Consider the following 27,802-nt stretch of genomic DNA (forward strand, 5'->3'; position numbering starts at 1 on the left):
TTCGATGAAAACGTTTTCCCAGGTTCAGGAAAAAACTGTAACTGGATGTAGTATTTGAGGAGGGCTACCAATTTAAAATAGATACTAATAGTGTGATAACTCCAGCTCTAAAATTTATATATGGATTACATGGGTTATAGTTGGGATTTTTTTAAGGACTATCAAGATTTTTAGCAATTTTTTGGTAGCTTTTCAAAATTTCTGTAATATTTTTTTCATCATATAGAATAGCATTAAAATTTGTGATAACACAGAGCCCTCGAATAAATTTAAATAACAGTAACGAATGAATATAAAAACAAGCAAACTATTTATGTAGAGAATGGGAATAAATTGTAGTTTTATGGAAATGATTGTTCTAAACTGTGTGAATTATTTGGTTTAGTTTCTTTTCGATTAAGCTGAGCATGAACTAATGTGAAAGTAGTATACGAATTATTTATAAGCATAATACTGACATGAATTTTCAGTGGAGTAGAACTAAAATTCAAAAGATCTCACTCTGCAAGTTAGTCCTACTTCACTAAAAGGTGTTTCTGAAGTCCACATATTCTCCTGCATAACCTACAATATTTAAACCATTTTACTGATATTTTTATTTATTTATAATATTAATGTACCTTTCCTTATTATTTTTTTTTCTTGTGAAGAAGCTGATAAAAACCAACTTCTTCACTTGAAAGAGAAAAATTCCTTTTTCAATTGAAAAGTAGTGAATGGATGTGTGGGTGTATCAATGGCAAATCACTGGGGAAACCATGTTAAATTTGTTCCTCAATTCTTAAAATAATTTCAGAAAGGATCCTCTACTGAAGCACATAGCCCTTGGAAAATTAAGTTGTGTTAAATAGTCAGTGAGAAAGAATCTTTGCACAGCAGGAGGCCAAATACAAGAGCAGGAGTCCAAATATCAAAATACATCACATTCATTGCAGAAGTACACAGATGATGTTTTTAGTGCTAAAGCTGAGGGGAAAACTTCCCCATTAAAAAAAAATTAATTTAAAAATTGTAAAATGTAAATGGTAAAATAAAATATAAAATAAAATATAATTTAATATAATAAAATATAAAATAAAATATAATTTAATATAATAAAATAAAATATAAAATATAATTTAAAATTTGTAAATATAAATTGTAAAATAAAATATAAAATATAAATTAATTAAAAATTGTAAAATATAAATATAAATATAATTTTAATATCAAATTTTAAAAAAATTGTTGTTTCAAACAGTCAGCAAAGAAAGGATATCTGCATAGCAGAAGACCAAATACAAGAACAAAAATGAGAAGAAATCACTGCAACTATTGAGCAATTGCCAAGAAAACTGATATGTAAATACTAAAAAAAATTGATATGTCAAAATCAATCAGCATCAGCATGTAAACGAGACCCTCTGATGAAGATCTGAACTGGAGCAGTTCAGATTGCTTCAATCATTTCTGACAAATCATTAGGCAATAAGGCTTTGTTTTTTTTTTAAAAAATGTTTGGTAAATGGCCATTTACTAAAGTAGACAGCTAAACAAGGTGTTTCAGGGAAAAGAAATACCCACTTATTAGCATTAGCAAGGGCACATGATGCAAGAAAGCAAGCTTATATAGCATCAGCCAAAAAAACAAACAAAAAAAAAACACACACCCCCTTCTCATTTTACTCATCCACCTGCTCCAAATGTTTGTCTAGTTCTGCCTTGAATCTGTTTAAATTATCAACTTCTACAATGACAGATGGAAGTTTGTTCCAGTTTCTTCAAAGTTTATTCGAAGAAACTATAGATTATCCACTACATGTCATGATTCAGGAAGTTCCTAGTTCAAACAACTTGATCAGCTAATTTTCTTATAAATTAGTGTTACACAACACAGGGCACCTCTGTAGCCAGGTGGGCAGGAGTGGCAGTGCGTAGCACACACTTCTTGATTAGACCGGGGTTCAAGCCCGTGACCACCAAATACGGAGGATGCAGAAAGGTCAGGGAATGACCACCGCATATCCCCAGAGCAATATGGCCTTAGTTGCTAATGCTCCTAAAACACAAATAACACAACACAGTTACTTAGAGATGTTCTGTAATTGGCTTACTCCTCTTATGATAACGAAAGAATCCAAAGTTAATTATGGTTCAAGTAAAACAGAACAATCCCCTGCTATGTACTAATAGTTTCTGGATACCTGGATGAATTACCAGGCAGATGCACTGGTATAGGATTAGAAAGATAGCTACTGTGCCAAAATAGAAAACACAGAAGTCTTCAACTACAGATATGAGCTAACACAACAGGTAGAAGCAGTGTGTGATGCATTTCAAAGTCATACAAAGTTCTTTGCTACAAAATGTGAACCAACAGACTTGGTTCACATTTTGTAGCAAATAAGTCAATTATTGATGCTTGATGGTGAAGAGTTGTTCTATTAACAGTGTTTGATGTTTTTACCGAAAAGGGAGTAAAGAAAACATGGGTATATTGGACTTTTATCGATACTGCATAACAAATGATAATGCAAGAACAGGAATCTACTTATGCTTTATAAGGAAAATTCTAATGCAGATTCAACATCCAAAATCTGGCAAGCTCAGGACCTGCAGATTACCAATTTTTGGACAATAAATCTAACCAAACTAGAAATGTAAAAATTCAAGCATAGCTGAAAGGCAAATGATTAATTATCAAAAACGAAAAATACACTAAAAATTAAATAGCTGTACTGCTCATCAGCAGTACAGCCATTTACTTTTTGATAATTTTTCTAATTGATTAACTTATTTTTATTAACTACATTATTTTATTCTTATTTTTTTTATAAATATATTCCTAAATTTTTTAAAAAATTATTTATCAAAATTTGTAAACGAGAAACTAGCTGTCATAAAGTTACCTGAGTGGTCATCTACAAAATAACTTTAGTAATATTCCATTTAAATACACATAAAATGATAATCAAAAAAGATTTTAGATTTTACAGGGCTGGCCAGTCTAATAAAGCAGAAAAAAAGACAGCATGGGAAAGTTACAAAACAATGAAAAGTACTGATGTCCCAAAGCTACACGTTGATCTGTAATAGTACCACAGATAAGTTAGGGAGGCCAGGGCTGAGTATGAGAAAGCACTAGCTAAGATTTGGTTTGGTTTTTATGGCACATGCTAGCTAAGAGAGCAAAGAATGGAGACAAGGAGTTTTTCATGTATGTGAATACAAAGAAGAAAACGAAGTTTTCTTCTTTGTATTCTGGGTGTGAGAAAGCCTTAGATAACCCAGCTGGTGTTTTCCTTGATGAATTAAAACTTTGCATCAGTCTTTATTAGCAAAAGACCATGCTGAGGAGAGGCTGTGAAAGTGAGGCTGAGCCATATCAAAATTACAGTTGATTGTTTATTAGAAAAACTTTAGAGCCTAATTGAAAGTAAGATTCCTGGAGTTGATGGCATATACCCAGTAATTTTGAGGGAGATGGCCAGAGAGTATACTAAACCACAGAGGTTAATTATGAGGGCATTATTGGACTTGAGAGAGAGATTCCTTTGGACTAGAGAAGTGCCAACATATTGCCAATATATAAAGGTCGTTGGTTCTAAGAGTGAAGTTGGTAACTACATACTGATTAGTCTGACTTCAATGGTAGGGAAAATCTTAGAGGCAATGATTAAGAGTGCAATTCAGGGACATTTAGATAGAAATGACATTCTGAAAGACACGCACACACACACACAACATGGTTTTGTTAAGGGAATATAATGTTTAACTAACTGGTAAGCTTTTTTTGACACATTTACTTATGAGCTAGATGTAGGGAACAAATTCAAATTCAAGGAATTTGACTCAATCCCTAATGAGAAGTTACTGTATAACCTGGAACATGTTGGGATTACTCGAAATGTTCAAAGATGGATTGCAGAGTGGCAGAAGGCAGAGAGTTGTGATTAATGACTATTCTTCACATTGGTGTAATATTGGTGTAACAGCCAGGTGGGAGTATTCAGCAGTCATGGGCTTGAACCCAGGACGTATGGGAGGAGGGAAATGCATAGGTTGTCTATTTCCTTTTCATTTATTATTTATTTATTAATTATTTATTTTATTTAGTTTTTATTATTATTATTATTATTTATTTTTTTTTTTTTTGGCTAGTGCAGCATAAGCGTTAGCCTTCCTTGCACTATATGGCCATTACTAATATTAATATCAGAAGTGGGGTCCCCCAAGGATCAGTTCTTGGACCACTGTTGTTTCTGATTTTCATAAATGACATTGATGAAGGGAGAAAGGGCAGAAAGCCCATTCTGTCCTATTGTTAATTAATCAAACGATATTTTGTAGAGACAGGGAGGTTGTAATCCCTATCTGTACCATTTAGCTGTATAACTGGTTAACTAACTAGTAAGCTATTTTGACACAGTTACTTATGAGCTAGTTGTAGGAAATAAATTTGAATTCAACATGGTTTATTTAAAAAAAATTAAATTTTCTGTTTATACTTCGGGATGACCAAATGGTCAGAGGAGTTCATAAGATAGACAGAATACAAAAAACAGCACCGTATTCAGCAGTCACGGGCTTGAACCCCGGTCACTCAAGGCACATGTACTTATGCACCCATGTGCTTGATTTGGATTTTAGCAAGGGTTATCCCCTTGTATAAGGCAATGGTTAGGCCACACCATGAGTACCACATACAGGTCTGGAAGCCTCATTTTAGGAAGGATGTAGAATTGCTAGAATGAGTATAGAGAAGGGCAACAAGATTAGCGAATGGAACAAAGGGTTGCTCTTATGAGGAAAGGCTTAAGTTTTGCAGATTTCAATGTTTGGAGACTAGGCACCTGCGAGGTGATCTGATTGAGAATTGCTCAATGCTGGTGGGATTCTTCCTCTTGCTCAGAATAATCACCTGAGAGGGCATAAATTCAAATTGAGGAAAGACAGTTGTAGGACAGATTTGCGGAAGTTTGCCTTTAGCCAGCAGGTAGTTGATTACTGGAACAAACTTCCATCAGTTGTTGTGAAAGTTGATAGCTTAAATAAATTCAAGGCAGAACTAGACAAACATTTGGAACGAATGGATCAGTGAAAGGGAAAAGGTTTTTTTTTTTTTTTTTTTTTGGCTGATGCTGTATAAGCTTGCTTTCTTGCATCATGTGCCTCTATTAATGCTAATAAGGAAATTGTAAGACAGTATAGGACTACTGTGTCCAAGTATGGAGACCTCATCTGAAAAAGACAATGAGCTTCTTGAAAGGGTCCAAAGATGGGCAACTTGCATAGTTTTGCCAGTGAGACTGGCAAAGGCGTGAGCATATGAGGAAAGACTTTGATCACGTGGGCTACAGAGCTTTGCAACCAGGCATCTTAAAGGGGATCTGAGAGGGGTCAGTAAAATGAATGAAGGCAAAATTTTCACTGTTATGAAGAATTCCAGAACTAGGGCCCCTAAATTAAAATTACAGGGAAAGAGGTTTAGAGCATATTGTAGGAAGTTCTTTTCTGGCCAGTGAGTTGCCAATTACTGGAACAAGTTGAGGAGTAACTGGAACAAGTATGGAGGCAACTTGTTCCAGTAATCAGAAACTTGCTACACATGTACAGCAATATTTTCTCTCGATAACATGTTCTTAAATGAGCATCCATGTAGGTTATACTTGCAATTTCAGGTGCCTCAAGGACAGTTGTTTTTTTCTAAATCTAGTTTCTTGAAGTTTACTGAAATATAAAATGTATTACTTAAAAAAATAACACATTTAATAATTTTATTACTATTCAACTATACCATTTTCAATTTGATCATATTTTCCACTAGTCACTGAAAACTGAGTTTCCAAAACTGCAGCATTCTTCCTATCATCTTCATTTTCATATCCAAGTAAAAGTAATTCATGTGGTTGAAGTGCTTCTAAAGGAAGAATATTAAATTGAATTTTAAATTTCAGCACACAAGTCCTAGGAAGATAAATTAATACATACAAAAAGAAAATTTTATGTGGTCCAGATAAATAAATAAACAAATCAAATAGAAAACAGATAATTATCTAAACAGCAATAATACAGAGCCAAATCTGAATTAACAGAATGTTAGAAAACGGCATCGTTTTAAGTTATATCTCATATTGTGAATACCTTCACAACAAGTTGCCATGATATTGCACTACTTCGAATAAGTAATGCTTCATCTGAGGAGAAAACTAATGTTACTTATTCTCAGATGTATACCACCACCCAGATGGCACCGTTTCAGGGCTATTTGGCCCTTCTTCGGTGGTGGGTAGGTACCCGAGTGATGCAATAACTCCACAATGTGAGAGTTGCCTGATGGTGTATGATGTGTTTAGACTATAAAGCGTTTAGGGTGAAGCCTCAAGCTATGAAATTTGCACTATACTTATACATAGTCTAGACTTTTCCATAGCTTGAGGCTTCAGCCCTAAACGCTTTATAGTTTATACCTAAACAGCTAAATTGTAAATGTCAATTAAATAAAAAAAATAACATTAACAAAGGAGAGGGTTTACAACGAATGCAGAACTTTGCCAGCAAGGACAAGGAGATGAAGAATATTTGCTGATGCTATCGAGGCAGTGTTAAGTGGGTTGGAAAACTGCTAGCTTGGAGGGATACACGGCCTAATAATTAACAGCAGCTGCTGGCAGAGGTGAAAGTGATTCTTGCACTGCTTCTATTGGAAGGAGCAGCAGCCTGGAAAACAAGGTGCAGGAGGATTCCAGAGACTGCTGGGAGTCACTGCGGAACAAGTAAATACACAGGCTGTGTTATGATAGGTAAGAATAGGAACAGGTGCATGTACACCAATGCTAGAAGTTTGGTAAATCAATTTGATGAATTTGAGGTGTTGGTCGAAACATCAAAGGCAGATATTGTTGGGATATCAGAGACATGGTGTCACACAGATATAAGGAATGCAGAACTGGAATTTGGGGAGTACAATGTGTACAGGAAGGAAAGACAGGATAGGAAGAGAGGAGAGGTTATGCTATTAGTTAAGAAACACAAAATCCAAGGAAGTACAGCCAGTCGACATGGCTGGGCAGTGTGCAGTTGTTTCAGTTTGGTGTGACATAAGCACTGGGAAAGCAAAATTGACAGTAGGAGTGTGTTATAGGCCTAATGATTCTGATGAGTATAATAAACAGCTGTACAGGAAAACAGAGTGGGCCAGTAAATCAGTGTCTTATAATGGAGGATTTTAATTTCCCAGATATTGACCGGAATTTGTGGGTTGGTAACTCACACACTAGACAGGCTTTAGTGGATTTATTGGATGACTGTTTTCTACACAAGCAAGTTCAAGAGGCAACTAGAGGGAGTAATACTCTTGATCTGATTATCAGCAGTGATTCTTCATGCATTAAGAATCTGCAGATAAATTAAGTACTAGGTGGCAGGAATCACAGTGCGCTGAAGTGGAATTTACTCAAAGAGGTAACTAGCATCAGGGGTAAAGGGAAGGGTTTTTGCTTTCGTAAAGGTGACTACAGTGGTCTGAGACAGTATTTAAATTCTATACGGTGGAACCAACTGATGATGTTATCAACAACAAATTCAAAATGGGAAGCATTCAAAGAATTAATCTTGGAAGTTACTAGACTTTTCATACCAAGTAAGAAATATGGTTCAAAGCTTAGGCCTAAATGGATGTCAGATGAACTAATGAGACATGTGGCAGAGAAGAAAAATGCATGAGATACATATAAATTAACAGGTGACACAGAAGCCTATGATAGATATAAGCTGATCTGTAACCAAGTCAGAAAGGAGTTAGGCAGCCAAAGGCAGATTACAAGAAATCTTTGGCAAAGGATGCAAATAAAAACAGCAAAGCGTTCTTTACTTATGTAAACTCTAGAAGGAAGTGGATGAATCAGATTGGTCCACTTGATATCGATGGTTCTACTGTTGATGATCCTGCTCAGGTAGCTAACAAACTAAATGAGTATTCTGCATCTACATTCACACGAGGTGTTATTCAGGGAGGAGAATGCCAGAGGTGAATTAAACTCTGGCAGTGAGCTAGATAATTTTGTAATAACTGAGAGCAAAGTGGATGAGAAATTGTTGAAGATAAACATAAGAAAAGCACCTGGGGTGGATGTGATCTATCCAGTTATATTAAAAGAGCCAGCAGAGGCAGTAAGCAAACCCTTAGCCATAATTATGAGAGCTTCCTTGGACTCAGGGGAGGTACCCATGGACTGGAGATGTGCAAATGTGACCACAATTCACAAAGGATGATCCAAGGGCCACATAAGTAATTATAGACTGTTAGTTTAACTTCTGTTCCAGGGAAATTAATGGAGGCACTGGTTAAAGAAGCACTGCAGGATCATCTAGACAAGACTTCAGTTATAGTTTGGATACAGCTTGGGTTTGTTAAGGGTAAGTCTTGTCTGACCAATTTGATTGGATACTATGATGTGGTCACAAAGGAACTGGATGCAAAGAATAATTCTGATATCATATATTTTGATCTTAGAAAGGCTTTTGATACTGTTGCACATGGAAGACTGCTGCACAAATTGGAGCAGTGTGGCATTGAAGGCAAATTGCTGCTATGGATAAAGGGATGGTTGAATGGAAGAAGACAGAGCGTGGTAATCAATGGACACTGCTTTTTGTGAACCAATGTTATTAGTGGAGTTCCACAGGGTTCAGTGTTGGGTCCATTGTTGTTTTCTCTATTTATTTATGATATTGATGATGGTATATCAGGCTTAATGTCCAAGTTTGCAGATGATACAAAGGTCAGCAGGGTTGTTAATGACAGTATGCTGTTGCACAGGATCTAGAAAAGTTGAGCAGATGGGCTGATAGGTGGCAACGGAAGTTTTAACATTGACAAATGTAAAGTACTGCATATGGGAAGCAGTAAGCCCAGAGTAATGTATCAACTCTGTGGTACTACACTGACAGTGGTAGAGAATGAAAAGGACCTGGGGGTAATTGTGCAGGCAGATATGAAGTTTTCTGAGCAGTGCAGACAATCTGAAGAGTGGCTCACGGTGTCTTGTCAATGATATACAGGAATTTTTCTAGCAGGGATAAGAAGGCGATTATCCCCTTGTATAATGTAATGGTCAGGCCACACCTTGAGTACTGTATACAGGTCTCGAGGCCTCATTTTAAGAAGGATGTAGAGCTGCTGGGATGTAGAGTACAGAGAAGGAGAAACTAGATTAGTGAATGGAACAAAGGGTTGCTCTTATGATGGCGGAACATATTTTATATTACTTAAAATTTTAAATATGTTCCACCATAAAATACAGCGCTTTTGTAGCCAGGTGGGCAGGAGCAGCAGTGCATAGCACATGCTTCTTGATTAGACTGGGGTTCGAGCCTGTGACCACCAAATGTGGAGGATGCAGAAAGGTCAGGAAATGACCACCACATATCCCTGGAGCAATATGGCCTTAGTTGCTAATGCTCCTAAAAACCAAATAACAACAACAACCATAAAATACAAAAATTGTTTCTTTTCCTACTGCCACACAACATAAATTTTTGTATTATGACTGTCCCACAAATGTAGAAAACAACAATATTTTGTAAAGGCTCCTTGTGGACCAGTGAGTAATCAAATTACCTTAAGATCACCACAGACATTCCAAGAACAGTCATGATACTTTGAATACGTTTCTTTCGAGCTAACAGCATGAAGTAGAGGAACTGATGGGAATCCCTTGTGCAACAAAACTGCTTCCTGAATGCAAATATGAGCTTTGGATTTTAATCCACTTGGAGGAGAAGTCACACTACCTTTAGAATTTTTTCTTCCAATCTTGATAAAAATCGGATATTTTTATCAAGCACCCTTTATTAGAGGCTGATTAATTTAATCAGAGTGATAAGAAAGCCCAAAAATGATTTTGCCCTTTCCAATCCATATTGATTTAATCTTGTGGTTTTCAATCCCAGTTTGAAACCATTTGTCAGAAAAGCCAACAGTATATTGAGGCATCAACAATAGGATTGATTCATTAAGATTGTGTTCATTCAGAACACAATCCCAATTCATTCAGAAGCCCCCACTAATAAGTTTACAGAAATACATATCATATTCCATAATGAAATATTCTGAAAACGTTTTGTGATGCTTTCAATATACTGTAATTTTAGTTCATACTTTAAGTAACTACCACTGTTGTAATCTAGAACCAAGGAGCTCTGCTTGCTCTTTAGATAACTTTAAATCACAAACTAAGTCATTCAAATCTTCTTGCTTAATTAAGTGTAGTGCATTATAATTTTCTGGTTGGTAGCCCAAATCTATTGCATTACAAAGTCTGCAATACAAGAATCCTTGTTACATTCATCACTTCTTCATTTATCCCATGATTTTTTTGGGGGATTTGGTATCAGCAGGTCTTCTTTATGTGAAGATGCCATATTGCAAATAATATATTAGGATATTTGATTCTGTACTTGCTTTTCTTAACATACCTGATATTTTTGTCATGCAGAAATAGCCATCCTCAATTGTTTATGCAATTCTTCCCACACCATACGAACAGAAAAAAAATAGTATACTTTTAATTTTCCCAGTTAACTACATCCTCAGATTTGTGGTGCAAATAATACAGCAGCATAATGTGGAGCCCAAGTTTTGTCCTGATCATAAATTTTACAACCAGTACAAAGAATATGTATTAATACTGTAGATTTTCTTACCCAGAGTTTTTGCTGTAAACTTGTCCACATAATAGCAGAAATTATCAGGGTTATTCAGACACTTCCTTTACTTCTGCTTAAACATATTAACAATACAATGCTAAGCAAAATATAGAAGAAACAAATAATATTCAGTAGATACACAGATAAAGTGTACACATACTCACACTACAACTGTCTTATCGTTACTGAAAGAGAAAGGTGGGAGGCAGTAGACAAGTTTTAACATATTAACCCTTGGCAACATTACTGCCATATATGAGCACATTCAAAATTATTATTTGCATGTAATAATATTGGTGTTATAACTACTTCCATAAATTGTTGTAAGATGTATGTATTATGGGTAACCACAAAAACCTGCACACGTAGAAACTGTGACGTGATGTGAAATATAAGGATTATTTTCAAAATTCATGAAATTATCATTAACTGATGTCAGCTGACATCACAGTATGTCAGATGAATATTTCATGTAAGAACATTCAACTAGGAAACATATTTCATTTAGGAAGAATTTTTAGGCTAAATATTTCATCTAAGAAGCAAGGATTTTAAGTAACTTAGAAACTCTACTCTTGCTTTGAATGGTAATGTACTATCCCATAATCTTATAAACTTTTCCATACCATAAATTGTCACTTCAGAGTGTTTGGAGCAGTAAAAACTTAAGTTCAAGGTAAAATTATAACCTGGCACACCAGCATTGTGGCAAAAAACCTATACATACATTTTTTTATTCAAATATTTTTTGTTTTGTTTAATTATTAATTACTACAATGGTATTGTTTTTTCTTTTATTTTTCATTGCAAATGTAGAGTAGTTTATTGACATCATTGGAGATATATACTTTGATGCCAGCCTGTTTCACTGTTTTTACATGGAAAATGTGTTCTGAGTTTGGAAGAACCAACTCATAAATGATATTTTGGAACAACCCATTCATAAGTTGGATTCTTGTATTAAAAAAGAAAAAAAAAAAAAAAAAGTCTCCCTCCCCACAATAGCAAGGTGCATAATATATCTTCAAAGGAGTTACCTCAGCATTGAATTGCTTCAAATAAAGTATGAGTAACAAAAAATGTTATTAAATGTGATAAGTATTTAATTCAAGCTAGAATAAATTTTCAGTTTCTCAAAAATTCACATTTTTTTTACATTCATTTACAGTATTTTTCACTGTAATGTTATACTGAATTATAAGCTAGTTAGCAATAGTATTTGCCATATAGCGCAAGGGAGTCACAGACTTTTGCTGCACTGGCAAAAAAAAAAAAAAAAAAAAAAAACACCAAGTAGATATACAGTTATGTGAAATCTTGCCAATTACATAAGCTTTTCATCTTGAAGAAGGGCATGTACTGGAGATTTTAATGTATGTAATTTGTTCTTATTTTTATCATGAGCAGTTTGTACTTCTGTAGCAAACCATGACTGTAAATGGAGAAGGACACAGATCAGCACAGCACAAGTTCTAGATCTGTTGTGAAGTTATAATTATTAATATGTATGCTGATATTACCAGGAGCTGTATTTTAATTCCTGGAAGTACATGAACAAAGTGTCCGCCTAATTATGAAAAGCCAATTCTACTTTGCGTAAAATAGTATGTAACAAAAATTAGCATATGTTGATTTTTCTGTTTCTTTAATAATTTAAGTGTACTGTGTATTTGATTATTTGATGTTAGTATTTCTGTACAGTCATGACATTTGGTCATATCTGAATCACACATTTTGGCTCTATAAAATTTTTTTGTATTAATACAATTACATTCAAATTCATATACAATAAACCCTCAATTAATGTACTTCAGAAATAAATGACAGAATCCACAAAACTAGGATTTATGAGACCTAGGTGTCAAGTAAGAGCTTCAGTCTGAGGGTGTTTTCCCATCACTTAAAATATTTAAAAAACAATAGGAAAATTTAACTCTCGGCTAATGAGGAGTTTAGTCTTGCTTTCATTTATCAATAGCATATAAGGTTATCAGATAAAAAAAACTTAGGTGACTTGTTGGAATGCTGTACCTCAGTTGTGTTTATAGTTTCTTTTTTTTTTGGGTATTCTGAATTCCTCAGAGTTTTTGAAATTGTGCAGCTCTAAAAAAGTTTGGAATTGGAACTGCTGCTATACTGTGTCCCAAAAAGGAATCATTCACGTCTCAAAATACCATAAAATATGAGCACTGATCATCCTTTTTAAGTTCCTGTACAAATAACATCTCAGAGTGAAAGGATTTCTAGAATCCTTTATTAGGAATACGGAAATATAAAGATTATATCATAAATAGTAAACAATATTGAAAGAAGTGCTTTATCATTTTAACAGAGTCCAATAGAACTTGATTGTGAGAAGAATGGTACTGCTCTTAGTTCTTATATAAAGGCCTTGATATATGGTTCAAGTCCTTTTGAATAGAACTTTAATGTCAGTTTTTCTCTTTTAGGACAAGGAACTCTGGGAAGAATAATGTCACTGCAGAGATTATGGCAAATGTTTCCCCTAGAGCATTTGCAACTACAGTTGGATCTACAATCGCATGTCCATTATTCTCCAAAATTATTGATGGGTATAATGGATATTTTGTGCATTAAGAATCTGCAAGTAAAAGACCTACTGGGTGGCAGCAATCACAGTGTACTACTGTGAAATTTAATTAAAGACATAACTACTGTTATGTCATTAATTTTTAAATTCTGTGCAGTGGGACCAACTGAACTCAGATTTCAGAAAAAATCTGAATTCAAGTTATGTCATAGACTAGAAAAATTTATAGAACTTCAATCAGGGCTGTAATTAGTCAATATCAGGTGGACTGAAAAAAAAAAAAAAAATCCAAAGCTCATCTGAGATGAATGAAAAGGCTGATAAAACTTCCAAATAGAAAGGAATCCAAACCCACACTTTTTCTATATAATACAAGAAAACAGTGATCACAGCCATTGTGCTAGCTTTGAGAGTGATATGTTATAATGAAAGTCAGATATTTATATTCCAAGGTTTTGAATGGTGGTGGTGGTGGTCATGGGATTCTAGAACTCCTCCAGTTTATTTCTTAAAAATCAGGATGTGGGAATCAGCTAATAATAGAAAGAGGTAGTATACTTAAGATCTCAACTTTGTATCTTGCTTATATGCCTGATAATTATACTCTAAAAAATTCTAATTTAAATAATTATTTTTCAGATAAATTACCTTTTGAAGATCTTAATGGTGACATCTGAAGATAGCAAGCATTACCTTTTAATGAATCATCATCTACTGTTGATGATCTTACTTCAGCAGCATCAGGAAATAGTATATCAAATGGAAAGTCTTTCATGTATTCTAAAATAAAAATTAAAAAAAGTTACTTTATTTTCTATAAAGTAACTACGTAATGGGGTTTCCCAGTAATAATGTATGGCAAAAATAGTGTAAATATCAATCAATCTTAATCAGTAACCTAATCAATAATCGTGTGAGATTATATAGGATGTGAATAAGCTTAATGTGTAAGAACAGTGTTAATAAAATATCTAGAGATCAAATCAGATCAAGTGCATGCAAAGTAAAACAATAAAATATCAGAAGAATGTTCAAGAAAGTAAAATAACTTCAGAAAAAGAATAATTTTGTAGACTTGGGAGTTCACGCAGTTCGTTTAGAAGCAGTGCAGTGCCAACAGATATGTAAAGCTTCAATGGATTCAACATGATAACATTAACTATGGTGGAATGATATGTTTGTTTTTGTCTTCTTCATGCAGGTTCAATACTAAAACTATATATTGAAGTAATTATAACTATGATACATCAAATCTAGTTGTTCTTTTAAAGGAGTCATTTTCTCTGTGGGCATTATTCATCTATAAATGAAACATACAAATGCTATTTGCTTTCAAAGTCATCATGGCTTTGATAATCTCATTTTACCCAGTGGATGACTGACAAGGTGTGTAGGATGAAAAATGGTTATTTAATACTCTATAGTGCATATATGTTTTACCAATTAATTCTTTCAATTTGTAAATATGAGGTAATATAATCTATATCTTCTAGATGCTTTCATAATGAATTAATCCTATTTTTTCTGGATATTAATTCATAATAATAGTGTGTTTAATTTAAATGGAGATTTAGTAGTCATTTTATTGAGGGAGGGATGCTTTTTTCTTGTATAAAGTCCTTTATTTTCTCTAATCACTGAAATTTCATATATGCACAATGACTATAAGAGGTGTTTTATGAAAAAATAATTTTTTTTAAAAAATACAGAGCATTTTATGGAAGGAGTGAATTTTAGGATTAATATATTTTTTTTTTTGGTCACTTTAACTAAAATCCAAATTATTTTGCTAAAAAATGTAAAGATTTATAATAATTTAAATGTATGAGTTGATGATTTGAGTATTTTATTTTAATGGACTAGAAATTTTTTTATTATGGAAATGTGGTTTTTACTGAAGGGGATTTTTCCAAATTAATGTTTTTGTTCATTTGAGGTAGAACTTAGTAGAAATACTGTATAGACATGATAATATAATATTATCATGTCTATACAGTATAGTACACATACATAATGCAAATGTGTTATTTTTTTCCAGTTTCATTATACACAAAAAAGTCATGTGCGTGTGTGTGTGTCTTAAATACTACATTTTATTTCTTTGGCATCTTACTGCTAAATCAACGCACACACACACAAAATAAAATACAGTAAATGCTACATATAACACACACACACACACACACACACACACACACACACACACACACACACACACACACACACACACACACACACACACACACACACACACACACACACACACACACACACACACACACACACACACACAAAATAAAATACAGTAAATGCTACATATAATACTGATGTATAACTTAAGAAATACTTAACATTTATGAATATCGCATGGAAGACTGCTGCACAAATTGGAGAAGTGTGGCATTCGAGGCAAATTGCTGCTATGGATAAAGGGATGGTTGAGTGGCAGAAGACAGAGAGTGGTAATCAATGGACACTGCTCAACGTGGACTAATGTTATTAGTGGAGTTCCTCAGGGTTCAGTGTTGGGTCCATTGTTGTTTTCTGTATTTATAAATGATATTGATGATGGTGTATCAGGCTTAATGTCCAAGTTTGCAGACGATACAAAGGTTCGCAGGGTTGTTAAGGACACTACTGATACTATGCTGCTGCAACAGGATCTGGAAAGGTTGAGCAGATGGGCTGAGAGGTGGCAAATGAAGTTTAACATTGACAAATGTAAAGTACTACATATGGGAAACAGTAACCCCAGATCAACGTATCAACTCTGTGGTACTACGCTGACAGTGGTAGAGAATGAAAAGGACCTGGGGGTAATTGTGCAGGCAGATATGAAGTTCTCTGAGCAGTGCAGACGAGCTGCAAGAGTAGCTCATGGTGTCTTGTCAATGATATACAGGAATTTTTCTAGCAGGGACAGGGATGTGATTATTCCCTTGTATAAGGCATTGGTCAGGCCACACCTTGAGTACTGTATACAGGTCTGGAGGCCTCATTTCAAGAAGGATGTAGAGTTGCTGGAACGAGTACAGAGAAGGGCAACAAGATTAGTGAATGGAACAAAGGGTTGCTCTTACGAAGAAAGGCTTAAGTTTTGCAAATTACAGAGCCTGGAGACTAGGCATCGCCGAGGTGATCTGATAGAGGTGTATAAGGCTTTGAATGGCTTGAGCATGCTCAATGCCGATGGGAGTCTTCCTCTTGCTCAGAATAATCACCTGAGAGGGCGTAAATTCAAATTGAGGAAGGACGGATGTCGGATAGATGTGCGGAAATTTGCCTTTAGCCAGCAGGCAGTTGGTTTGTGGAATAGACTTCCATCGCTTGTTGTTGAAGTTGATAGCCTAAACAAATTTAAGGCTCAGCTGGACAGGTATTTCGAACGAATGGAGGGATGAAATGGGAGTAGTGGTTGTTTTTTTTTTTTTTTTTTTTTTTTTGGCTGATGCTGAATAAGCTTGCTTTCTTGCATCATATGCCTCTACTAATGCTAATAATGCTAATGCTAATATAGCAAATTCACAATCATTTTTAAGGCTAAACTTGGTGTGATGCAATTCTGCTTCTATACACCAAACCGACCTAAATTAAATGAAATAAGGAATACAAAAAGCAATATGCACCTGCAACAGTATGAACACACAGCCAAGGAGATGCATGCCCACACTCACCAAAGAATGAACCCCAATTTTTATAAATGAATAAAAGTAGAAAGAACTGGGAACCCACAAGCACTACCTCAAGGAGACATCAGCACTTGTGAACTCCGAAAGGATTGTGTTTCAGTCACTGACCACTGTCTAAAAAGAAGTGCTAACAGATATCTCTATATGATCCAAATCAAACAGTAAATTAACAACAAAGTCAATGGGCAGTAATATTACTACATTAATTCTTAGAGTAAGGTATAGTGATTTTAGATATGGACATATCACAGTCCATTATATTACTTCTTTTCCTTTTCTCTGATTTACATTTTCTTAATTTGTTTTAATGTATTCTATCATTTGGTTTACATTAATTAATTAATCATTTGGTTTACATTAATTAATTAATCATTTGGTTTTAATTTAGTTATTTATGTTAAATCTGAATCTTTTACATTTATTATGATTTAGTTCAATGTTAATTTGCACCTGTGAGATGATTTGATTGAGGTGTATAAAGCCTTGAATGGTTTGAGCATGCTCAATGCTGATGGGATTCTTTCTCTTGCTCGAATAATCACCTGAGAGGGAATAAATTCAAATTGAGGAAAGACAGTTGTAGGATAGATTTGTGGAAGTTTGCCTTTAGCCAGCGGGTAGTTGATTGATGGAACAGACTTCCATCTTTTGTTGTGGAAGTTGATAGCCTAAATAAATTTAAGGCTGAGCTGGACAGGTATTTGGAACGAAGGGAGGGGTGAAATGGGAGCAGTTTTTTTTTTTTTTTTTGGCTGATGCTGCATAAGCTTGCTTTCTTGCATCATGTGCCTCTACTAATGCTAATGCTAATATAGGGACGTTCAGATCATATAGGAACAGTGGCACTTTGCTGGATCATGGTCAATGACTGAAATATGATTCTTTTTGGAGTTCTCAAGCACTGTGAACTCCAAAAAAGATTTTCTATTACATGAACCCCTCTTCACCTCAAAGAGATAGTGTTGTGGGTTCCCAGTTCTTTCTGTTTTCATTTGTTTACAAAAAGTAGTGCTCACCCATTGGTGAGTGGGGGCATGAAACCAAGGTCATGCATTTGTGCTGCACAAATGTGTGTTTGTTTTGTCTTCCTTATTTTATATCAGTTTATTTAGTTTTATTTTACCTTACCAAATTTAGCCTTAAAAAGACAGCAAGAATTTGTGTTTATAATGTGGTTTAGTATTTTCTTTTTTCATGAATCTTAGTAATATTAAGTAATATTGCTACAATAGTCTCTATAGCAGTACACTCTGCTATAGAGACTATTGTTGGAATACTCAAAACAGAATGTAAACTTACACTCTGTTTTGACTATTCCAGATATTTCATGCAACACAGACTAGCAAACTAGAGAGAAAAAAAAATGTAAAGTGCAAAAATGTAAATTGTTTTAAAAATTTTGATTTTAATGGCAAAGCTGGAGTTATAGAGTTTTTTTTTCTTTATTGAGAAAATTGTTAGGACAGTTAGTAGGAGGATGTGTCAAAAAAAAAAAATAGCATTTTCTTGGTTTACCAGAAATGTGCTTATAGTCCAAGCTAACTTGTAAACTACTAGATAGATACAGTTTTATAATATGATATGCATTGTTATTTGTATAAAGTAAAACTAAAGTTGTTTCAAAACAAAAATGCAATTTTGTAGTTAACCCTTGATTTGTCATAAATTTGGAGAGTTGGTAGCCATAAATTCTCTGTCATAAATTTGGAGAGTTGGTAGCCATGGGTATGCCTAACTTTTACATAAAAAATTTGATATATGCATTCAGTTTTAGTGACAGCATATCTAAAGTGGAATCATTTTTTTTATTTACCAAATTATTGAAAAAGAATAAAAATATTAGAAAATACATACCATACATTGAGATAGAGAGTGATGGAACTGAATTTCTTTCCAGAACATATGTTTCAATGCCATTCTCTTTAGGTTCAGCAAGTAGCTTATAAGGATTAATGTAAAAAAAAATTCAGAACAAAAGTTTTAACAGCTTTCATATCACACATCAGATTTGAAAAATTCAATAGAATTTATTAATGGGGTATTATTATTATTATTATTATTATTATTAGCCATATGGTACAAGGAAGCCTGAGGCTTATGCTGCACCAGCCAAAAAAAAAAAAAAAAAATTCCCCGAGTTGCCCCCTGTGTGTGAGAGAGAGAGAGAGAGAGAGAGAGAGAGAGAGAGAGAGAGAGAGAGAGAGAGAGAGAGAGAAGTAGAAAGGCATCACCAAGAAAGAGAAGAATGATGATATCTAGCTCAGGACCCTGGGTTTGCCAAGCCCATACTCACCAGATGTGAGCCCCCGGGGTTAAATTTAAAAATGTTCAAACTAAAAGATCATTTTAAGGCAATTTCCAGTTACAGTAAAGTTATTAAATACTACATAGGAATGAAAGTGTAAGGATTCCCATGAGTTGATGAGAAAATAACCATTTTCTCATCAGATCATCTTTTTGTGGCTATGATTTGAACTGTAATGGTCTTAAAGTTCATAACAGAACAAATTCAAACTATGTCCTAACAACAAGTTACCTTGGTATTGCACAAATTTCAAAAAAAAAAAAAAAAAAAAAGCCAAAAGGTTAATTTGCCATTTATTTAAAAGATGAGACACTGCTATTACAGCATGTTTAAGGATTTACTGCTCATTCATCATAAAGAAAAGTAGTAAAGAAATTGCTCAATGTGAGCTGCCATGCCATATAACCAATGCTGAAATACCATTGGTTATAAAATAACCAATGGTATTCAGCCTTTTCAAAATTATGAAAAAGTAAGATTTTTCTCATCCTCTCTTGTGTTTTTGAAAGTTTGAAACTAACTTCAGTTTTATTGGGTTAAACTGGGGAATAATGATTATTAGAGACCATCACTTATCTCAAGAGGGATCATAAGTCCCTCTTGAGATAAGTGGCTATCAGAGTAGCATGTGATCTTTTATATGAGAGTGTGTCTTTTTGCCAATGTCATTTTTTTGAAAGTGTGCAATACCAAAGTAACTTGTAGTTAAGGCAAAATTGTTCTATTGTGTGCATAAAGATCATTCCATTAAATATGCAGTTTAAATCCATTAGTCATTCACAAGGAGAATTTGTGCATAGTTCAAGCTTCAATTCCTATTGGGTACAGTTCTTCAGGACCTTAGGGCCAAGCCATTCACTACACTGGCTTTGAATGTGTTTGGAATAGCAATTTAGTGGGCTCCAGGTTAGTGACTTTTCTGAACACACCTGTAATGAACAGAAGAAGGATCAGCCTCCTTTACCAATATACCATGAAATGGGAAGGTATTGTTTTTTTTTTCCAATTCAAGGGAGAAGTGAATGTTGTCATGTACACTGTTTATGTAGAAGTGGGATATATCAAAATGCACCTTACTGTTATTTCAGATCTGGAAAACATTGTCCACATATCTGGCTCACATTTTAGATGTATGCTGTTGGTTGGATAAAGCCTCTAACACCAGATCAGCTTGTTATTTGTTAGTTTGTTATTTGGATTTTAGGAGCATTAGCAACTAAGGCCATATTGCTCCGGGGATATGCGGTGGTCATTCCCTGACCTTTCCGCATCCTCCGTATTTGGTGGTCACGGGCTCGAACCCCGGTCTAATCAAGAAGCGTGTGCTACGCACTGCTGCTCCTGCCCACCTGGCTACGGAGGCGCCGCCAGATCAGCTGTAAAGACCTTGTGAGAAGACGGAATTGTGGTTTTCCTATGGTTATTCCCTCTTCTGAATAAAAAAAAAGGGCTAATTTCATGAAAAGCAGGCTGACTGACCATGAGATCTATCAGATACCTTCTCTATTGAGTGGGATATGGAAGCTGATGTATATTTCTGTGTCAAGTCGCCAGCAAAGGCTAGTTTTGGTGTCTGTAAGAGGAATATTTTGAGGATTTAGTGTCAGACAATGTTAACTACAAAATCATTTTGTAGTGAACGTTTTTTTTTAATTGACCAAGAAAAAGTCATTTGACATTTTCTTGGTTTACCAGAAATATGCTTATAGTCCAAGCTAACTTGTAAACTACTAGATACATACAGTTTTATAATATGATATGCATTGTTATTTGTATAAAGTAAAACTAAAGTTGTTTCAAAACAAAAATGCAATTTTGTAGTTAACCCTTGATTTGTGAACAAGAACTCAACACTAAAGATTCAATCTTTGGTGTTAAGTATATACTCCTTTCATAAGGAAATTTATGTGCACCTATCAAGCAAATATTTAGAGTTTTTAAGAGTAGGGTTCAGTGGGGGAGGAAGGATGCCAGACAGGAAAGAGGCCAGTCCATTTTGTGAGAAATGTTCCAAGTACTGCAACAATAGGAATGCCTGGTTTATGATCTGTGATCCTGAAAATAATAGTGTTCTGAATAGTTGGGACTAGTGCATTTAGTGCAGTTGTGGCAAATGATGCAAGGAAGACAAGCTTATTAGCATCAACCAAAAACACACTTCCCACATCACCTGTCCACCTGCTCTAATAATTTGTCTAGCTCTTCTTTAAATTTATTCAAACTACCCAGTTCCACAACACCAAATGGAAGTTTGCTCCAATAATCAGCTATCCACTGGGTATCTCATTTGAAAAAAAGACTGGTCCAAGCATTAGTAGCAGAATATGGTGCAAGAAAGCAAGCTTATACAGCATCAACCAAAAAAAACCCTTCCCATTTCATCCATCTATTCACTATTCAACTGCATGTCTAGTTCTGCCTTGAACTTATTCAAGCTGTCAACCACCACAATAGATGGAAGTTTGTTCCAACAATCAACCATATGCTGGCTAAAGGCAAATTTCTATACACCTATTCTACAATTGTCTTTCCTCAGTTTGAATTTATGTGCCGATGGGATTCTTCCTCAGCAAGAAGAAGAAGAATCCCATTAGCACTGAGCTTTCTCAAACCATTCAAGGCTTTATACACCTCAATCAGATCAGCTAGTCTCCAGATGCTGCAATTTGCAGAACTAAAGCTTTTCTTGGTAAGAGCAACCCTTTGTTCTATTCACCAATCTCGTTGCTCTTCTCTGTACTCATTCCAGCAGCTCTATATCCTTCCTAAAATGAGGCCTCCAGATCTGTATACAGTACTCAAAGTGTGGCCTGACCATTGCCTTATACAAGGGGATAATCACCTCCTTATCCCTGCTAGCAAAATTCCTGTATATCATTGATAAGACACCCTGAGCTACTCTTGCAGTCGGCGCCTCCATAGCCAGGTGGGAAGGAGCAGCAGTGTGTAGCACACGCTTCTTGATTAGACCGGGGTTCGAGCCCATCACCACCAATACGGAAAGGTCAGGGAATGACCATCGCATATCCCGGAGCAATATGGCCTTAGTTGCTAATGCTCCTAAAAACCAAACAACAAACAAACTCTTGCAGCCTGCCTACACTGTGCAGAAAACTTTATACCTGACTGCACAATAATCCCCAAGTCTTTTTCTTTCTCCACTACCCTGAGATAGCACTGCAAAGTTTAGAAGGTTCCTCTTACTTAACTTACCCACTTACTTACTACTCTAACTTACCAGAGTTTAGAAGGTTTCCTCCTTGTACATATTTTAAGGGCTTTTAATGGGTTTCCCAGTAGCTTCTGGTATTTTTTTTTTTATTTATTGTACCAGGCATTCTCTGCCAAATTATGGCATCTCGCCGAGCAGCTTCTGGTATATGGTGCTGTCTTCGTTGTAGCTGGAAATATTCTGTAAAGTAGATTGATATTTTTATTATAGGATCATGACCCCATGCTCATCAGCCTGAAAGAATCAACTAAGGACAGTGTAACAAAATGCTTTATTCCAAATGTAACACTCATCTATCCTAAAGCACCCCCATGATTCTTCCCAGGGCTCTATGCCACATATATAATCACTGGCCATGGATCACTCAACTCCAAACTTTGGGAACTTGGGCTTACAGAAAATCCACTCTGCAATTGTGGTATGCCTAAGGACTGGGAACATGTCCTTCACATTTGACATCATTACCATCCTTTTAGATCAAGAGGCTTCAAGCACTGGGTTCTCTTCCTTGTGGTAAGGAATTTTTTTTTGTCACAAAAGAAGGCCATTACAAGGAACTTTCTGCATTTGCCCAGGCTGCATTTTCATACAGAAAAACAAACCTCAGAAGATTTTAACTATACAAAACTCTCTCAACCTTACAAAACCAAGAGTGGAAAGACAAGTCATTCTGCTGACTTAACACCACATGAAGACATTGCTGGTTACTGGATCCTTGTAAAGTGGGTAGGGGGTACTGCTGACACCTATCTTCAGGTGTAGGATGCCAAATTGGCACATTTCTTTTCAGGGCACTCTAGCCCTACAACCTTTCTACTTTCCCTGTATCTGGGTGGGCTTCCCAGTCCAGGGAGATCACACTCTTCAGTCCCTCCTTCCCTTCCTCTCTCTGCTGGAGGATGCCTTCTTAATGCACCCTTTTAATGCTGGAACCCTAAGGCTTATGCTGCACCAGCCAAAAAAAAAAAAAAAAAATTCCGGAGTTACCCTGAAAGAGAGAGAGAGGAGTCAGAAGTAGAAATAATAAATAGATTCTAAATCCTGCATAAGTGTATTAGTATGCAAGAAAGGCCCTGTAGCTTTTTTCTACTTGTATGCAGTGAAAGATGTGGAAGTCCATTTCATTCAGGCTGTGCAGAAGTTGCTGCACATATAAAGGTCTTCTTTCTGAGTGGTATACCTAGTGTATGGCAGACTGAGGAGCCTTTGTTGGCTGTTCTGAATAATCTGATATAAAGTTCCCTGAGCAGAGAAGACTTCTTGGACAGCTAATGGGAGTTCTGTAAATGGTATACAGGAATTTTTCCAGCAGGGACAAAGAGGTGATTATTCTGTTGTATAAGGCAATGGTTAGGCCACATCTTGAGTACAGCATACAAGCCTCATTTTAGGAAATATGTGGATCTGTTGGAATAGGTACAGTGAAGAGCAACAAGATTAGTCAGGGGACACAAAAGGGTACTCCTAGAATGACTCCTATACCAAGAATGACTCCTATAAATTACAGTATCTCAAAACTAGGCACTTTAGAAGAGGCCTGATTGAAGTTTGTTGTTGTTTTGTTGTTTATTTGGTTTTTAGGAGCATTAGCAACTAAGGCCATATTGCTCCGGGATATGCGGTGGTCATATCCTGACCTTTCCGCATCCTCCGTATTTGGTGGTGACGGGCTCGAACCCCGGTCTAATCAAGAAGCATGTGCTATGCACTGCTGCTCCTTCCCACCTGGCTATGGAGGCGCCCCTGATTGAAGTGTTTCAGGCTTTAAATGGATTGAGTAAACTAAATGCTAATGGCATTCTTACTCTTTCTTGGAGAATGCACATAAGGGAACATAAATTTATACTGAAAGAGGATGGCTGAGATAGATATGCAAAAATTTGCCTTCAGCCAAAGAATAAATGATTGTTGGAATAAACTTCCATCTGGTGTTGTGGAAGTTGGTAGATTGAATAAATTTAAGGAAGGATTAGACAAATTATTTCAAGAAATAGACAAATAATGAGGGTAGTCTCCCCCCATTTCCTGCTGATGCTGTATAAACTTGTTTCTTTGCATCATTTGGCACTACTAATACTAATTATGGAAAATCTGTGGCTGTGAAGGGGTTTATGATCCTCAATCCAATATGATGAGACTGTGCATCCCGTAGTTTATTTAGGAAGGTCAGTTAACAGGTGAATTTCAAAACAGTGACTGGCCTGTTCAAAACTCTTCTATGATTGGGCTGTTGTGCCCATAACTTCTCATGCAAGCATTCAAGGGCATGTTGCCATGCAAGTGCATATCAGGGGAATGAAAAAAACTGCAATGTGTTTCAAATAGATTGATTTTATAACTATGTAACTGCTCACAGGAAAAAAGATAACACATGTACAAATTTAAAATTCAGAGAATTAACAAATAAATTATAAAAATAGCAATAACAATAAGTAATAATTCAGGAAGGCCATGTTTCCAACTATCCTTTGGCTTGTTGAGTGTGATAGAGGGTTGGAAACCATTATGGTCTTTATGTATAAAGGTGATTTTTGCAAGAAAACCATAAGGTCTCCATTTAAAAAAATCACAAGTTTACAGAGAGCATGCAATTAAAAAATACAACAAATATATTAATCCTGAATTTATACATTTGAATTGAATTAAGTGAATAATCCTAATTAAAGTAAGTGAACTGTTGTTACAAAATGAATTTTTCTATGCAAAAAGTATTGAGTTAAGTAAGTTTAACTCTGACACAACAATTAACATAATTTAATTAGTATTATTCATATTTAATTAATTCATTATAACCATCCATGTAATGAGTGATATTATTCTGTCCTTCTAAAATCAAATTATATATGGAAATGACTTGACCTGTTTAATGAGAAAAATATCAGCGTCAATGAAGTTAATCATAGATCAAGACTTAAATTTCTAAAACATAGCAGAGATCATAACATATTACTAAAATTATTTATAATTGAAAGATATGACTTGCACTATCCGACCCAATCACATTTCAACACAGTACAAACAAAATTTATTAGACCCATCATTAAAGTATTAGACAAAATATTCCAAAACTAAATTTATTTAGTTTTTTCTGGTGCAAAGGCCCAATTCAGTATTGCACAAGCTGTTTAAAAAATAAAGCTTTTTTAAATAACTGTTTGTTGATGATTAAGGGTTTTAAGACAACAGCATCAAAGGCCAAGATGTGTCCTTCCAGGTTTTTTAATGTAAATCAGATTTTTCAGATTCGTTTATCAAATCTGATTTGCCAAATGAAATTAAACAGTTCATCTAGATTTGCACAGTTAACTAATATCTATTGAAGGGCAAATAGAATCTGATTATTGCATAAATTTTGGAAGCAAAGGAAACTGGAATTTCTGAATCAAGGGCATACCAAAAGAATGTGTCTTACTGAACCTGAACTGTCATTGAACAGAGAGACGGATTTTTATTAGCTAATTGATGATAATGTGTAAGGTGAGTGTGGCCAATTTGTAGTCTGGCAAGCATTACTTCTTTTCTGTGATTTTTTCTGATGTTTGATTCCCATATTTGTGGATTCAGTTTTATTTATAGTAGTTTATTGTTGGTTTGATTTCTCCATATCTGGGCCCACTCATTTTCACTTGCTCTAATAATAATTGGCCTAAAATCAGTGTATGGAACTATCATCGTTTTGTTTGGTAGTTCTGTTGCTGATTTTTGCTGCATTATCTGCTTTGTCATTGCCTTCTATTCCAGAGTGTCCTAGGATCCAGCAAAGAGTTATTTCAGAGTGTTTTTTTGACGGAGGTTGATTATAAAGCCAATTTAATGTAGGATGGGATGATGAGAATGATGTTTATCCTATATAGCCGAGATAGCACTGAGCGAATCAGAATATATTTGGACAGAAAGTGAAGACTGCTGATACATTTCACTTAATGCAAGCTGGATGGCATATAATTCTGCAGAAAGTATTCTGTATTCAACTGGAAGGGTTTTGGAGACTACATGCAAAGGGAATACAGCTGCCGCATCTATATAAGAGTGGGACCTAGAGCTATCAGTATAGATTATGAGTTTCTCAGTGTGTTCTAAAGTATGGTTGGCACATAGCTGTCGGATATCAAGTGATGGAATGGTGTTTTTTGACTACTGAGTGAAGTATAGATCAATGTCTATATCATGTCTATCCCATGGAGGTAAAGGCATATTTGCATTTTCCTCATTTTTCTGTATTATTTCTTGAAGGCATATCCCAGCAGGCCTGGGTTCATTAGGCTTGGATTCATAGAACATTGGCCAAATAGGATGACTGAAGTATACCCACAAAGATAGGATGGAGAACTTCTTATTTTGGCAGCATATTTTAATAACTAATTCTAATAAAAACCTTACAGAATTATTGCATGTAGAAATAAAAAACATAACTCACTTGAAAAGTTTCCAGCATTTCAGCTATTTCATTGTGGTTTGAATTGTGAGCCATCTGAGAAGGAACATAACAATTTACATTTTTAATTTTACATGCTGTTAGTGCTCCTGGACACTGCAACAACTGGCTGGTCAGTTCCTTAAATCCATAATGTGCAGAAAAATGCAGTAATGTTGGAATTTCATCTGAGGGGTAAACAAAAAGCATAAGATATACTACAATGTAATAAAATGCAACATGCATGTACAAATAAACATACAGCATTCATTACTGACACTGACCTAACAAAGAACATACACAATTTAGTAAAAAATATACAAGAAATATAATAGGCATATTATTATTATTATTAGCCATATGGTGCAAGGAAGCCTGCACAATATGGCTTTTGCTGCACCAGCCAAAAAAAAATTTGAGTTAGCTTGTTATTGTTGTTGTTATTTGGTTTATAGGAGCATTAGGAACTAAGGCCATATTGCTCCAGGGATATGCAGTGGACATTTCCTGACTTTCCACATCCTCCGTATTTGGTGGTCATGGGCTCAAACCTCAGTCTAATCAAGGAGCGTGTGCTACGCACTACTGCTCCTACCCACCTGGCTACAGAGGCACCTTTTGAGTTAGCCTGTCAGAGAGAGAGAGAGAGAGAGAGAGAGAGAGAGAGAGAGAGAGAGAGAGAGAGAGAGAGAGAGAGAGAGAGAGAGAGAGAGAGAAATAGAAGGGAATCACCAAGAAAAAGAAGAATAATGATATCCAGCTCAGAACCCCGGGAGTGCCAAGCCCATACTCATCAGATGTGAGCTCCTGGGGTTAAATATGGTATTGAGGTTCAAACTGAGCTGTATAGATTAACTTACACTTTCCTCAGGAATAGGAATGAAATGTCTTACACACAGGGTAGTAGTGTTTTTGAAAGAGT

At 35.3% G+C, this 27,802-nt stretch overlaps 1 protein-coding gene across 1 annotated transcript in view; it reads right to left on the bottom strand.

Moving 5' to 3' along the window:
• Positions 1-27,802, bottom strand: part of LOC150081673 (uncharacterized) — a 180,856-nt gene that overhangs the window by 59,635 nt on the left and 93,419 nt on the right. The window contains exons 5-8 of the mRNA XM_090380279.1: positions 26,884-27,068; positions 18,784-18,868; positions 13,889-14,020; positions 5,777-5,899 (exon numbers count right to left, since the gene is read on the bottom strand). Of these exons, the coding sequence (XP_090236405.1) occupies positions 5,777-5,899; positions 13,889-14,020; positions 18,784-18,868; positions 26,884-27,068 (525 nt within the window). The remainder of the gene's footprint in view (positions 1-5,776; positions 5,900-13,888; positions 14,021-18,783; positions 18,869-26,883; positions 27,069-27,802) is intronic.

Source organism: Mastigoproctus giganteus, chromosome 8 (genome assembly GCF_048544385.1).
Source record: "Mastigoproctus giganteus isolate SK-2022 chromosome 8, ASM4854438v1, whole genome shotgun sequence".
NCBI lineage: Eukaryota > Metazoa > Arthropoda > Arachnida > Uropygi > Thelyphonidae > Mastigoproctus > Mastigoproctus giganteus.